This window comes from Apodemus sylvaticus, chromosome 11 (assembly GCF_947179515.1).
Source record: "Apodemus sylvaticus chromosome 11, mApoSyl1.1, whole genome shotgun sequence".
NCBI lineage: Eukaryota > Metazoa > Chordata > Mammalia > Rodentia > Muridae > Apodemus > Apodemus sylvaticus.
The window spans coordinates 94,011,288-94,025,420 of NC_067482.1; the positions used below are offsets into that span (position 1 = coordinate 94,011,288).

General features: G+C 44.8%; 1 protein-coding gene across 5 annotated transcripts in view; it reads right to left on the minus strand.

The window, feature by feature from the left end:
- Positions 1–8,651: 8,651 nt before the first annotated feature.
- The window catches only part of Meis1 (Meis homeobox 1), a 140,467-nt gene continuing 134,985 nt past the window's right edge, over positions 8,652–14,133 (minus strand). For 2 of the 5 annotated variants that reach the window (XM_052198548.1, XM_052198550.1), the window contains 3 exons: positions 13,520–13,578; positions 12,343–12,432; positions 8,652–9,846 (listed from right to left, as the gene is read on the minus strand). In XM_052198548.1, the coding sequence (XP_052054508.1) occupies positions 9,563–9,846; positions 12,343–12,432; positions 13,520–13,578 (433 nt within the window). In that variant the 3' untranslated portion in view covers positions 8,652–9,562. Of the gene's footprint in view, positions 9,847–11,947; positions 12,043–12,342; positions 12,433–13,515; positions 13,579–14,133 lie in introns of all 5 variants that reach the window. The other 3 variants (XM_052198551.1, XM_052198552.1, XM_052198549.1) reach the window with 3 other exon arrangements.

The following is a 14,133-nucleotide window of genomic DNA, read 5'->3' on the forward strand; positions in this document are numbered from 1 at the left end:
TGACTCGCACCGGGAGGAAAGGACTGCGAGCGCCCCTCGGAGCTGGCTGGGGTGGCCTGTGAGGAGGGTGCGGGAGATTAGAGACAAATGGGCAGTTACCGCGTGGGGAGGAAAAGAAGGAGATGGGCTTGCGTGGCTCTCCCTTTTGTCTCAACACTGTAGGTCCCTGGACAGCAGCAGGTTCATACAGCTAACCCCCACCTCACAAGGTTTCTATTTGTGAGACAGATCACTGATAAAACCAGAACTCTTGGGGGGGGGAGGGGAGAGAGAGAGAGAGAGAGAGAGAGAGAGAGAGAGAGAGAGAGAGAGAGAGAGAACTGAAAAGATGGTGAACTTCTCACCTTTCTTTAATCCAGGTTCTATCCCTGTGTGTGTGTGTGTGTGTGTGTGTGTGTGTGTGTGTGTGTGTGTGTGTGTCCATCCTTGTTAATTGCGTTTTGCTGGGGTGATCTTTTAGAACTCGTCTGGGAAAATATTCACGTTTGGGACAGAAAACATTTTTTATTTATACCCATGACATTTAAAAGAGCAGAATTAATTTGTTCTGTCTACATTAGCATTGAGAGAAAGTTTCCGAAATCCAGCCGGGGAAAGGGGGAGGGGTGGAGAAAAAGAAAGAGCAGAAAGGAAAAAGAAAAGCTATCCTTGTGTGTGCGTCTCTCTCCCTTATATCAGATCTGTAATCAATCATTGAAATAGGAAGCAGCAAAATTGTAAAGATTCGATAGATTAAAATGCAAATGAAAGGTAGAAAAAGAAACATTAACACGGCCACCAAAGATTTAATAACCGTAAATCAAGGTTTTTCTGTTGCAGCTGCAGTTTGTGTGTTTATGTTTTAATCATGCTCAGTCCATAAATAAATAATTTCTGAAACGAGACTAATTTTTCATTATTTTAACCGTGAGCTATAACACTAAATATTAAAAATAGAAAACGTGCATAATACCACATCTCCAATCCAGAAAGAGAAACACTTGAAACAATTGTTTAAAAACCAAGAGGTTTCACTTGTGTGTTTTGAAAATCAAGTATTGTGCTAAAAATTCTCAACAGCCCAAAGTTTATTTTCCTTTAATATTTTATGTTAACAATGAGCAATTCATTCTAAAGATAAGTGTGGCTCCCCATATTCATTTCATCCTGAGCATTTTCAAGGCAGGAAAGTGCCAGAATATGTAAATAACACAGAATCCCATTTCGAAGTTCCCTGACAATTTCTGGGTAATGTTTTATAAAAGGGTCTGCCTTATTGGGAAGAAATAACTGATGGGCAATACATTAAAACTTTTTTTTAGCTTGATAATATTTTTATTTTTTACTACAAAGGGATATCTTCTCTCTTTGTTTTATGATTATTCAATTTAAGCTTGTGTGTCAAGGTGTCAGGTTATTCAAGCAAACTTTATCTAAGTATTCTTTTTGTTGACTATGCTGAAAGTTTTCCGTTTTTGGTTTTTCATTTAGAACATTAACTTCTTAATTTAGAGTTTTACCACTAAAGGAAGAAAACAGGGATTTATTCTGTCTGTTCTTTCCCCCCTTTCTCCCTCCCTTCCTTCCTAGTTATTTAGTTATTTTGGTGATCTTATTGACATAAGAGAGGGCGCTCCATTTCAGCATAGATGTGCTTAAGAAAAAGCCTTTCTCTTAATTCTGTCCTTAAATGAATTAGAGTTGCCTTAGTTTCTCCTCTTCCTACAAATGACAAGAATAACCAAATCTAAAGCATACACTTCCTTCCTAGAACCCTTAAGTTAAATGTGAGCTGACTTGATGTTCTTCCTCCCACTCCAGCTAAACAATCAGGTTTTCACTCTGACAGCCCAATAATGCATTTACTTAGAAATTACACTTGGATCTTTTCTCCTTTGTATTTTTTTTTTATTTACTCCAGTACAACAAGATGGCTTGATTTTCATGGGATTACATGAACGCCATTCAGTATTAGTAGGACATTGCTACCCAACTAAATGCTGCCTTCATAGACAAAAGAACTTTTTTTTTATTTGCTAGAGTTTGTAGGTAGGTTTGGAAACAGAGTATGCAACTGATTTGGTTACTGTTGAGAATCGAACAGGCACACACATCATTTATCTAAAGGGAGGAGTTGTAGCTCGGTAAAAGGCAGAAGCAAGGACAGAATCATGAGGAATTATTTCAGTTTATTGCTCTTATTAATTAAACAGGATGTGGTTTTATTCTGCACTTTTAATACCGACCTCGTTAGAAGCTCTTGGCGGCTTTTCTTCCTTTCACTCCCAATTCCTCTCATTCACCCTTTTTGATAGGGCTGCCTTTCCTACACTGTGGCTCTTAGGAGTTACAGTGGAAAATCTCACTGGTCTTGTGGAAGATCGCGCTTCTCCCGCCCCCGGGAAAAACAACACAAAATACCGGGCGGGGAGGGGAGAAAAGGAAGAGGCGCTTTTCCCATTCTCTTTCAGCATTTCTTTCGTTGAAATGCAAGACAGGTACTTGATTTAGCATTTAAGCAAAAGGTTACACAAACCGCGTTTTAGAAAGTGTTGGGATGTCCGACAGGGTCAGCCCCAGATCAGATCATTTTTCGAATGCAGACCTAAAGATAATGAGTACTTGTTGTATTAAAGGGGACAAACAGTACTTTGGCTTCCTCTGACCCCAGAATGCACGGCTTGGTTTCATTGATCATCTTCCTTTATGAGATAATGCAATTACAAACATCAATAAGGGGTTGCAAGGGGAATCATTATGCTGTGACAGTGATAAATGACGGTGCAGAAATAGCATGCTTCCCGCCGCCCGCCCCCCCCCCCCAACAATCCTGGAGCCCAGAGGCTCAGGGGGCTGAACACAGTCGCCAAGGAAACAGATGACATCCCAAACGGCACCAAAGGAAAAAAAATAAAATGAACACTCTTTCTTTGCCTTTCAGTCTTTTCCGTCTTCCAAAGAGTTAGTTTTGGCTCTGAAACAGCAGCTGCCACACAGACCTTTCGTTCTTTCAGACATTAAAGACTGGAGCAAGCAGTGGGAGACTCCTCCCTTCGTCCAACCCCAGCGAGGATGGACACACAAACCTCGCTGTTCGCATTTTACAACACCTGAAAATGCACGTCTCAAAATCGGATTTGCGAGGGCTTAGGGACTAGGGAGCCTGGATTTGCACACAGTTGTTTACTACCCACCCACCTTTCCCCTCCACCCCCCAGAAGAAACTAAGTCTCCAGGGCACAGTGGCGCCTCTCGGTTCTGCCAGAAAAGGGACTTTGCTAGTGTCTGGCCTCCAACTCCCCTCGGTACTAGAGACAGCTCTGTGTGGGGAGGCGGCAGTGGTAGGGGCAGGCGGTTACTTATGGTCTTTGCTGCCTTCCTAGGTTTCTTAGAGGTGATGTTATCAGTGGCCCTCGATCTCCCTAAAGGGAGGAATCCGGCTCTTTGAAACCCTAATATGCTCAGTAACATCTTCAAAGCGGGATCTCTATGCGCAATCACCTACTCAAATCCAGAAAAGTGGGTGAGGTCGGCAGGCGTGAACCGAAGGGTGTTGCAGGGATTTCCGTGCTCGCCTTCCAAACCCTCGCCCATCCCCCAACGCCTGCGGGGACTGGGGGGGGATTAGAGTCTCGGGTCTTCAGGTGAATTCGGAGGACTTGTCACTTTTGGGTTGGTAGAAGAGGACAGCGCTGGGGTTTGAGGGAGGCCTAGGTAGAAGGGCAAGAGAGGGAAGAGAGGAGGGGAGCCCGAGAGTCCGCCAACCCGTCTTTCAGTCAGGTCTCCAACCCTGAGAAAGCAGACAGTGGGATCCTGAACTCTGTCCGATACACTCGGCCTGAAACTAGCGTGCCTTGCCACAAAAAATGACGCCGGGGAGAGGATCGGGACCCGTGGGAGTATGAAGCAGGTGACATTTTACTCTCTGCTTTTTACTCTCCTAATGGGTAGGGTCCTGGGACTAGTTTTCCCGCCCAGAGATTAAAGTCACTGGTCCTAATGAACACAGTGCTTTGGGGTGGAGGTGAGTGTGACTGCGGGTGGTCAGGGGTGGGAATTATACATCTGATCTAAGGTCGGCTTAAAACTAAATCCAGAGTTTCAGAGTCGGAATTCCCTAAGGTGGACTGAGCGTTTGGGCGCACAGGAGTCACTTCTCCACCAGCTAACCCAAGCCCCTAAATGTGACCCCCATCTCCCTATTAAAACCCTGGGGTGCCATTTTTAGGGCAAAGACTCTACAACGTAAAGGTCTAGCGGATTGCTCCAATATATTGTTTGTGTTTTCCTTTCAGTTCCGCCTTGGAAGAGAATGTTTTTAAACGTTTGTTTTTTTTTGGGGGGGGGCTGTTTCGATGTGAAAGAGAACCCTCTCCTCCCCATTATTCACTGGTTTCGGCCTCTCCGAAAGATCCCCAACTCTCCCACCCAGATCTTATCCCCTACCAGAGGACTTAGCCTCTACCTTTCCATTGTGCTTACCCTTGGTGATACTGTTCGCCAAAGGGGCAGTGGGTGGCGGGTAGCAGAGAAGAGACCAGGAAAGATGTTGAACCGGACTGAGCGCCCCACAGCCAGACCCTACACTCCCCGCTTACAGTCCAAACACCCATTGGGAGTTTGCATCATCAATTCCAGTTTTAACTTCCTTCCCAGGAACCGAAGGCCTGAGGGATCCAAAGTGGGGAAGTTTCTAGGTCTTTTAAAGAAACCTGAAGGAGCTTCTGCCCAACACAGCACGATCCTATTCGACTCTATACTACTGGGGTGCTCTGTGCTCTGGAAGCCCACCCTCCTGCCCAGCCTCACTGTCCAAGGCAGCCTCGGGTCCCCAAGCTCTCAGCGTCGCCCATGAGCGCCCTGGGATTCGAAGTCTGGAAAAGTCCTAAGGAAGCATCCGGGAAACCACTCTGAGAGATTCCAAGGGAAGGGGCCAGAGTGAGACGAAGTCTCTGCACGTGCTTTTGCACTAACCCATGGACACTCGGGCTCCTGAGACTGTTAATACTTCTTAACTTAGACTTTCAGATGGCTGGGGTGGAGTGGGTGAGCATAGGATTCATCTGAGGACCCTGAAGACCCCGGAGTAGTGTGGGATCGTAACTGAGACCCACCCGCCCACATACCAGCCCCAGCCCCGACTTGCGTGGGGAAACTAAAGGGAGTTTGAGTCGTGCCTGGAGCTGGGTGAGCCGGCCGCGGCTGTCTCATCAGAGACCTCTCACGACTCCTCTCGGGTCCCCCGACTACACGGGGGTCGGGGAGGAGCTGGCAGCACCTCTGAAGGCTCAGAATCCCAGCGTCAGGGAGCAGTTTTCCCTTTTTCCAACGTTTGCACTGTGTCCCTGGGGTTACTCAGTATGTGCTTCTGCCCGAAATGCGATCCCCGCACTCAGATCCATCTTTTCTAGGCCCGCTAGGACCCCGGCACCCCAACTGTCGACCGCAGGGCTCCACCGACCACGCCTCTCCCGGTGGCAAAACTCGCGGGCCCGGTTGCCCGAGAGGAGACAACCTCCAAAGGAACTCCTAATACCATCCATACAGCTTTAATGCGCTTATAATTCGATAAGTGATTTCAATTTGAAATTGTTAGTAACTAATTTTATGGGTAATTTTTCCACATCAAATATTTAAGCATCAGATTAAGGGCGCCAGTTCCGACGCAAGATCATAAGGGGGTTTCTTCCCTCCCCCCCCAAACACACAGCGGCGCTCCGCCTCCCTCCGGTCTCCTACCGCGTCGTTTTTCCAAATCCCCAAAAGGTGGCAGTCGAAGCCGACTTTCCTCTTTTCCTGCGGCTCAAAAGAAAGGACAGGGCTGGGGGGCTGGGGAGGTGGGGAGGGGCAGCGGCGGGGGAGGGGTGGGGCGAGAAGAGGGCCGGGAGGGACTGGACGGTGCCAGGACTCTGCAAGCTGAGCCTTTAACACGTTTCCACCACCGCGCAAGCAAGAGCAGTGGCGAATTTCCTGGAGACGTCTCGGGCCAGAGCGGCGCGCCCGGCGGCCCTGGGGTCGGGGTGAGGGCGGCTCGGCACATTTGCACTCAACCCTCCGCCTCGTACAAAAGCGGGAGACGCTGAGAGGGACCCACCGGCTTCTTTCCATTTCTTTGTAGTTTAATACTGTCAATACTGTACAACCAACCTTGGTTCTTCGCGGCCGGGCTCTTCGAACACATTAGTGTGTGTGTTGGGGGGGGGGGGTTAGTGGGGTGGGGAGACAGACTGGGGAGGGCGGAGGGAAGACTGGGGGCGCAGCGGATGAATTGCAGACCAGTTGCCAAACTTTTTCCCCCTGCTGCCGCTGCTGCGGCTGCCGTGGCTGCAGCCTTTGCTTTGAATGTGTGTAACTAGGAAACAGCAAGCCGTCTGAGAAGACGGAATTTCCAACGTGTAAAATGTTCTTAACGGAACCATTGAGCGAGTGCAATAAGGCGTGAGGGGGAACTAATCTTCCCATTTAAATGTTTGTGGCAATTTTATCTAAATGAATTTTAATGCTAAACGAGGGTAATTCCCCATTTGTAGCGCGTTTGCTTCTTTCCTGTGCTTCTAAAGCAGTCGAACATCATGCAATGAACAATAACAATAAAAATACTTCCAAGGCATATTATTCATTTTGAATGTGTTATAATTACATTTGATTAAATATGATCGGGTAACATTTTTAATTTTTTGAAAAAAAATCTTAGTCGTACTAGTCTCATTCAGCCAACGGACTCCCCCCCTCCCCCTGGAAAAAAAAAAGCCTGTATAATTGTGTGCCCTGTTTAGGGGAGGGCGTTTTGTTTTTGTCCTTTAAGAAACATCAAAACCACTCTCCACACCTCTATTATTTTCCTCCTTCCGAAAAGTGTCGTCAATAACCTCAAAGCTGGCTCTGAAATTTACAAGAGGAAAAGCTAAAAACAGAATTAAGCGGGAGGGTGTCGGGGGCAGGGACAGAGAGACCTGGGAGCAAGGCTCACACAATCCTCACTCCGAGGGGGGAAACCTTGGCACAAAAGCTTGCCTTATTTTTTTCTAATTCCTAGACATTAACGATCATGATTCTTTTTAATCTCCACATTCCCCAGCCCCCCCCCCTTTGCTTGCGCTCACTCTTCCCCCCACTCCCAGCTTCTCACCCCCCCTTTTCTCCTCACCGCCCTCTCCTTTCCCCCCTCCTCCCCACTCCCCGGCTTTCTCCCCACCCCGCCCCCTACCCCAACTAGGCTAGAGGCTCCAGGAGAATAAAGGCTGACTCACCGGGGCGAGTACTGGGGAGGGAGAAATAAAAGGACGGTTAGTTTATAAAGTTTATTATTGTTTTTAAAAGTAAATAAATGGTTGTTAACTGCTACTAACCACCCATCAAAGAAAATGATTTCACTAATATGGACATTTATACAGTCATAGAACTGTCTCGGGGCCAAAATAGGAAAGTTAAAAGGTCCCATCTTTGGGGGTGGGGTGGGGCGAGTTGAGTGGCAGCTCTGAGGCAGCAACCCCCCCCCTCTCTCTCTCTCTCTCTCTCTCTCTCTCTCTCTCTCTCTCTAGGTGAGAGTGCACAGCACTATTCCAGCAGGTGAGGCAGTAACTCACCATTACCATAAGGAGCACAGCCAACCCACAGCTGGTTTCTCTTTCCAAATAGAAAACAGGATTGCTGTGGGCAGTTCATAAGGTGACAACGGCCTGAATGTCAGGCCGGAGTTTAAGTGACCCATCCTTTGTTCCCAAAGCAACCAAAGGCTGTTTTCTTAAAAAATCAATTTGCCGTCATTAAAATATTTGTATATTTCCCTTAGCTCTGCGAAGCACTTTTTTGAGCAGCGATTTTATTTAAGTGAAATTATAAGCTATTGCAGCTTAAACATGTTATTTTGAACCATTTAGCTGGCTGCCATGCAGAAATTCTGTACAGCTGTTCTGGAAAATTGGTTAATAACCAGTTTTATCCAATGAGAGCATAGAGCATATTTATAAAAATTAGATTCTGAAGTCTGGTCGCTTCAGTTTTATATAGTTAATTTCTTAATAAACATGTACTTCTTGTCCTAGATAATATCCTTGGTGAAAGGCTGACTGTGGACTTTAGCTTTGCACAGCATAATTTCACTGATAGTAGCATAGGTGACTGACACTGAGGGAAGGCTGAGACTACAGCTAGTTAGTTTAGTGACTTTAACCCTTCATTTTGTTGGCATTACCAGTTCATTAACTCATCTTAAACCAGTAGTTATTGTTAAATAATTTACTCAGTGGTTACAATTTTCAAATACATATGGTCCGGGGAGCTAATTGTTTATCATTAAAAATACTGTACTAATCATTAAAAATTTGAGGAACACATTTTGTTAGCAGTAAAGTCAGAATGACAAAAAATAATCTTTTTATTCTGGAGTCTGACTTCATTACTGCACTCAGTGACTAAAACTGGACTTGGAGTTTTCATACATTCAAACTCCATCAGAACGCTAACACACAGTGTGTCATGACTGTTATTAATAATTAGCTCCTTGTTGTCTTGATAGAAAAAGGCTATTGACAAGCATTTCTTTATCCACAACAAAAAGTATAATTAGAGTACCCCACTTAGTAAACCTTGCATGCATGTCACCTCACACTAATCTGCTACTTTTACAAAAAAAAATAATAAAATTGCAATAATACAGTTCATCTTTCCAGTCCTTTTTGCACAAAATTTATTTACAATGTCTACATGAATGCTCCAATGTGGGACTATGGAAAAATACACACATGACCAATGCTTTGCTGAGAAACAAAGTCAACATATTAAAAATAAATCTTCAGTCTATGTTTTTTGAGCTGCATAAAACAGGAAGTGATGTATAAGGTGATGGTTGTTGTCGCATGGGGACGATGATGTTTGACGTGACACTTAGGCTTCTAATCACGCGGCCTTTGGGTTTCCATGCCTCCTCCTACCAGTCTCCTTAAGACACTGCCTGTAACAGCTGATTAATCATTGTTGGTGACTGCAGTTTTTCCCATCCTTCCCGATTTACATCTGTTCAGGCCAATTCAAATATGGTGAGTAAATGAATTAGACATGCAAATTCAAGCCCCAGGCTAGAGAGAGGGAGAGAGAGGAGAAGAGAGAGAGAGCACACATGGCTGAAATCCTAGGCGAGAAGAAAGGGTCTTCTGCCTGATAGTTATTTTAATGCTCTAAAAATCCTGCAAATCAGACCTTCCTGTCCCTTGCAGGATAACTGTAAGGCTTTTTAATGTAAGGAGGCTTCTGGAGGAAGTGAGCAGCTATGGAAACAACACACATAGTGTGGAAAAATTTCACATTTTTTTTAAAAAATCTATAAGAAACAACGTAATATGGATAACAGTATAATAGCATTTACAATATTTCACTCTTTGTTCTTTTAATGTCTTATATAGTTATTTTTGCATGTCCCCCAAATTGACTTCGGTTGGTTTTCCTGCATTTTAAGAGTCCCTATGAAGAATTAGGGATGCTCCTTGGTCCAAAGTAGATGTCAAGAATGGAACTCCATAGTCATTGCAGGAAAAGACATGATTCGAGATCAGTCACCATTGCAGACAATGCATATTCCCTTAAGCTACTGAGCATGAATGTCCATGACTTGTCCACTCATTGTCGGGTCTGTTGTGTTAAGGGCCGAGGGGCTTGACGCTGACATTGGCATTCCAGGGTGGGGCTGTCCTCCATGCATCATCACTGCGGGGTGGTGAGGGTGTCCAGGAATGTACGTATGCATGGGGGGCCCGTGACGCAGCTGAGCAGGATGGGGGGGCATCTGGGCTTGGGTATAACTCGGCTGTCCCATACTCACACCCATTGGACCACCCCGGGCTACATACTCCCCTGGCATACTTTGCAGCCCTGTAGAAATTCAAAAGAAAGAAACAAAAAACAAAAAATTACCGAAAGGCAACAGTGTGGTTCTGACTGTGGTCATCCTATGAAAGCCAGGGAGCATTGTGATGAAGGACGGGAGTGGGGCCTTGTGAGACATTATTTTGATTCATGTGGAAGAAAATAAAAAGAAAGCTGGCAAGCTGGAATCAGAACTGGCCGCTGTTTCCCTTGCAGGGCCATCAGATCAGTCCTCCTACCAAGTCTAGTTTCAAACAAAAAAAATCGTTGGGTTCTGACTTAAAGAAGCATTTTTGGTCCCTGAAATGTGCTCTATCGAGAGTGTGTACACTGCTCTGGTCACTAAACATTTCACACGAAGCAGAACTAGGCGAGCTCACTCACAGTGATTACTTAGCAAATCCTGTACCTTTTGGGGGTGGGGAGGAAATCAAAACAGTTATCAATAAATTCCTTCCACATGGCCTCTTAGAGCTGGAAGAAAAGAAAAGCTTCCCAGAACTCTGTCTACCTTACAATGATGTTGAGAACAATAAGAAAAATCGGACCTAAAACAATGCTCCTCTTGCTTTGAGGGGGCCTCTTGTCTTCTGCATGGAGTGCTCTAGTTGATGGAAAGTGACGGGCGTATTGTTTCTGAGAGCCATGAGCTCCGTCATCATCAAGGGTGAAAGGCATAACGCCACTGCTAAGTATGTTCAATTGGCTTTAGTTCTAAGTAATAGCGCACTGTGAATGCGATGAACACCTTCGAATAAGGTCTCCAGGCTCTGGCAATGAATGGCTGCTTAATCTAGCCTAAAGGAACATTTTTAAACTAATGAAAATTGCTTATAAAATATACTGTACCCACAGCTCTTTAATCAAAAAAGATGATAATATTTTTTTGTAATAACCTATTAATTTAATTGGTCACGAAGCATAAAATACATCATTTAAATTTAATTGACCCAGAAACTAAGAAACAATATTTAAATTAACTAAGCTAGAGAATTCCGTGATGAGGTAATAAGACTGTTGCTTTCCAAGCTCAATGGAATGCTTTCAGAGTGAATTGTTAAACTTATATTGGGCTCCCACCCACAGAAGAAGACCAGCATGTGTTACCCTTGGCCTCAGCAAGAATTTTAAATAGTGTGTTAATATAATCAGGGGCACATCCAAGACTCTGAAATCATGGCTTTTAATTTCAAAAAGGAACGCTAGAGAGATGCTGTTAGGGGTAATCTAGGAAATGAACCAGGCCTTTGGAGTTCAAAACAGTTCTGCTTGTTTGAACTCAAATTTCTGGGGTGTCTTTTTTAGGAGAGAAAATGACAGAGTGAGAATCTGGGACAGTTTTCCTAGGCTCACTTCGCTAGGCCTGCCACTGAAGATTGCATTAATGATCTCTATTTTTGTATACTGAATAAGTCAAATCCATTTGTCACACTGCAAGTGATGGCATACTTAATTTGGATATAGTCAATTAGCCTGGGCTAAGCCCTGAAGCCTGCTGTGCACACCTCTATTTTGTATTCTCCCTTTTTCCATTGCCACACGTAATCCCATTATGATGGACAGACAAAGGAACAAACTAAGGGAAAAAAAAATCAAAGTTTAGTTGACTGAAGCTCAAAATATGCCTTTACTTACCCTAAGTAAAGCTGTGTTTATTTTACCTAAAAGAAGTTCTCTGTTTGGCTTTTTGGTGTCTTGCAGGTTAGTGTAGAAATGTAACTCATGCATCAACTGCGGTTAGACAGATTTATGGCACTTTGGGGACATGCTCTTTCCTCTCCTTGCACTGCTGCAGACTGCTTACATTTTGCAAATCAGTCTGTTGCTATGACAACCCACTCCCCCACCTCCTGACTGTTTCTTGTTTTTGTCATGTGGTCAGTACTGTACAATAGCAACACACGGGATAAATGTATATCATACACAGAATCTATCAGCCTAAAACCTTGATCAGAACCAACGAGAGAAATAAAAAGGAAAGAAGCAAGAAACAAGGCTTTCATGGGAAAGAAGAGAGAAGCGGGAAGCTATGGGCAAGGAGACCGTGAGAGAACGCAGGAGAATGTGCCTCGGACAAAGTAAAGACAAAGGCCCAGTTTGTACTTACTTCCCCCTGGCTTTCGATTGGTTAACTAGATGAAGGTTACATGTAGTGCCACTGCCCCTCCATGCCCATATTCATGCCCATTCCACTCATAGGTCCTAGAAGGGAGATAAAAATCCAAGAAGAGGCCAGAAGATGAGCAAAGTCAACAGATAGTGCCAAAAGACCCTTTAAAAAACACAGGTTCTAGGTGGCTGAAAGGCAGAGAGACATTGTGCACAAGAAGGTCCTGGCTTCCCCTTTGAGGGATCTTAGATGCACAGATGGTAGGCGAGGGAGGCAGGCAGGCAGGCAGGCAGGCAGCTTGAGAAAGCAGAGGGCGGGCTCCTTTACCTGCACTGACAGGGACTTAGGGACACTTCTGGAGTTTAAAAGTACCATACAGAGAAGAATCTTACCTGGTGCTCTGATGCCCATGTGCTGCTGACCGTCCATTACAAAGCCTCCCATTGGCTGTCCGTCTGGGTTATAAGGTGTCCCTTGGCTGACTACAAAAGTACACAGCACAGCTTCTTAATAATGAGAGAGGGGAGGGGGAGGAGAGGGGAGGGGACACAGAGAACATACCAAGCAGATTACATGGATTTTTGGTGTTGTCTTGTTTTGTTTTGTTTTTTAAACCAAAGTTAATTCTTTCTCTCAGGCCAGTTCTATATACCTCAGTGACTAGAGTTTCAAATGTTATGTTCAAGGAACAGGCTAGACACAAAATTTATGGTGGGGGTTTTGTCTGGTGGTTCCAGAATGGGCATTTTAAGAAAAGAAGGTGCTGTGTATGGGCCAAGTTTGATGCCAGCAGAGCTCTCGGTGGAGCTGAGAGTCTGCAGGTATTTCAGAGGCACAGTCCAACACCGCATCACCCCGAGGATATTAGCTCACTGCCATTGCTACCGTGTTATACTACAAAACAAATCCTAGGGCTCATGACTGAAAAACAAACAAACAAAAAAAGGTGTTATTTTATTTTTTAAAAAAAAACTTCGAGCACCAGAAGACAGATATACTAATGAGGGGGTCACGAGAATAAGAGCCGTGCATTTATGTCGCTAACGGAATCCTGTGTTTTAACTCTACATGAAAAGCTGTTTCAGAAGTGAGCTGCCTTGGGTTATTAAAGCACACAAAAGCTCTACCTCACTGAATGTCTTTGAACTTTACTGAGTCCCACAAGTGATCCTGACCCCTTTGCCCTTTTGACAGGTAATAAAGTTTACAGCAATTCCACACCAAGCCATGCACCAGGGAGTGGTCATAGTGGCAGAAAGCTGGGTAGGCAAACTCGGGGGGGAAAAATAACATTAATATATTGAATGTTTGCAAAGAAGATTGTAGCTGAACACGTGGTTTAAGAGTTACTTTTCTCCACTGGCTTTTCATTCTCTGCTTTCTTCAAATGTTTTATAATGATGTTAAATTGATTAGTGTTGTTACAAAACCAAACTGGTTTCATTTCTAAAGCCAGACACTCATAGTACTCACGCCCAGTCCATTTACCAGGCAGCAGCCCTCCTGGTGAATGGCTTGAGGATGTTTTTCGCTTGCCTGACTTGAATACAGTCACTAGAGGGGACTTGCCTGCTCGGTTGGACTGGTCTATCATGGGCTGCACTATTCTTCTCCGGGCATTAATAAACCTGTAACCAAGAAAGCAAAGCATATCATTATTGCATAAAAACATAAACAAAAGGTAGAGGAAGAGATGAATCACTGTAGGAGCAGGGCCTTGGCAAGCTCTGTCAGCCCCCTTTCTCTTCCTCGCGGACAGCTTCGCATGCGGCAAAACCTATAACCCCGTGACCTTTGAGTACAAGGCTTGGGTTTCTGAGTTGATTTATGTTTGCCTGTTTTACCACAGTTGGACACTTCCATTTCATCTTTTCATGGGGGAATTAGCAGAGTTTTCGGGAAACAATGCTAACCACCACTCTTTTCAAAGGGCAGGGTGGGAGTCAAGGAGACACGGAGGAGAAGCTCTGAGGACATCTGCTCCCTCCCAATTACTGGCATTTCAACCTTACACTTTCTGACTTCTTTTTTCACAGTGTGTTTTATGCAAACCTCCCCTACCTTTTGCAAACCTAGTTTCACCCTTATGTCCACCCCTACGATAAGGAGCTGAGTGGGCAGCACGCCATCAATGGAACGAATGTCTGGAGTCTATCACTCTTAACTCACACTTCTGGGGACTT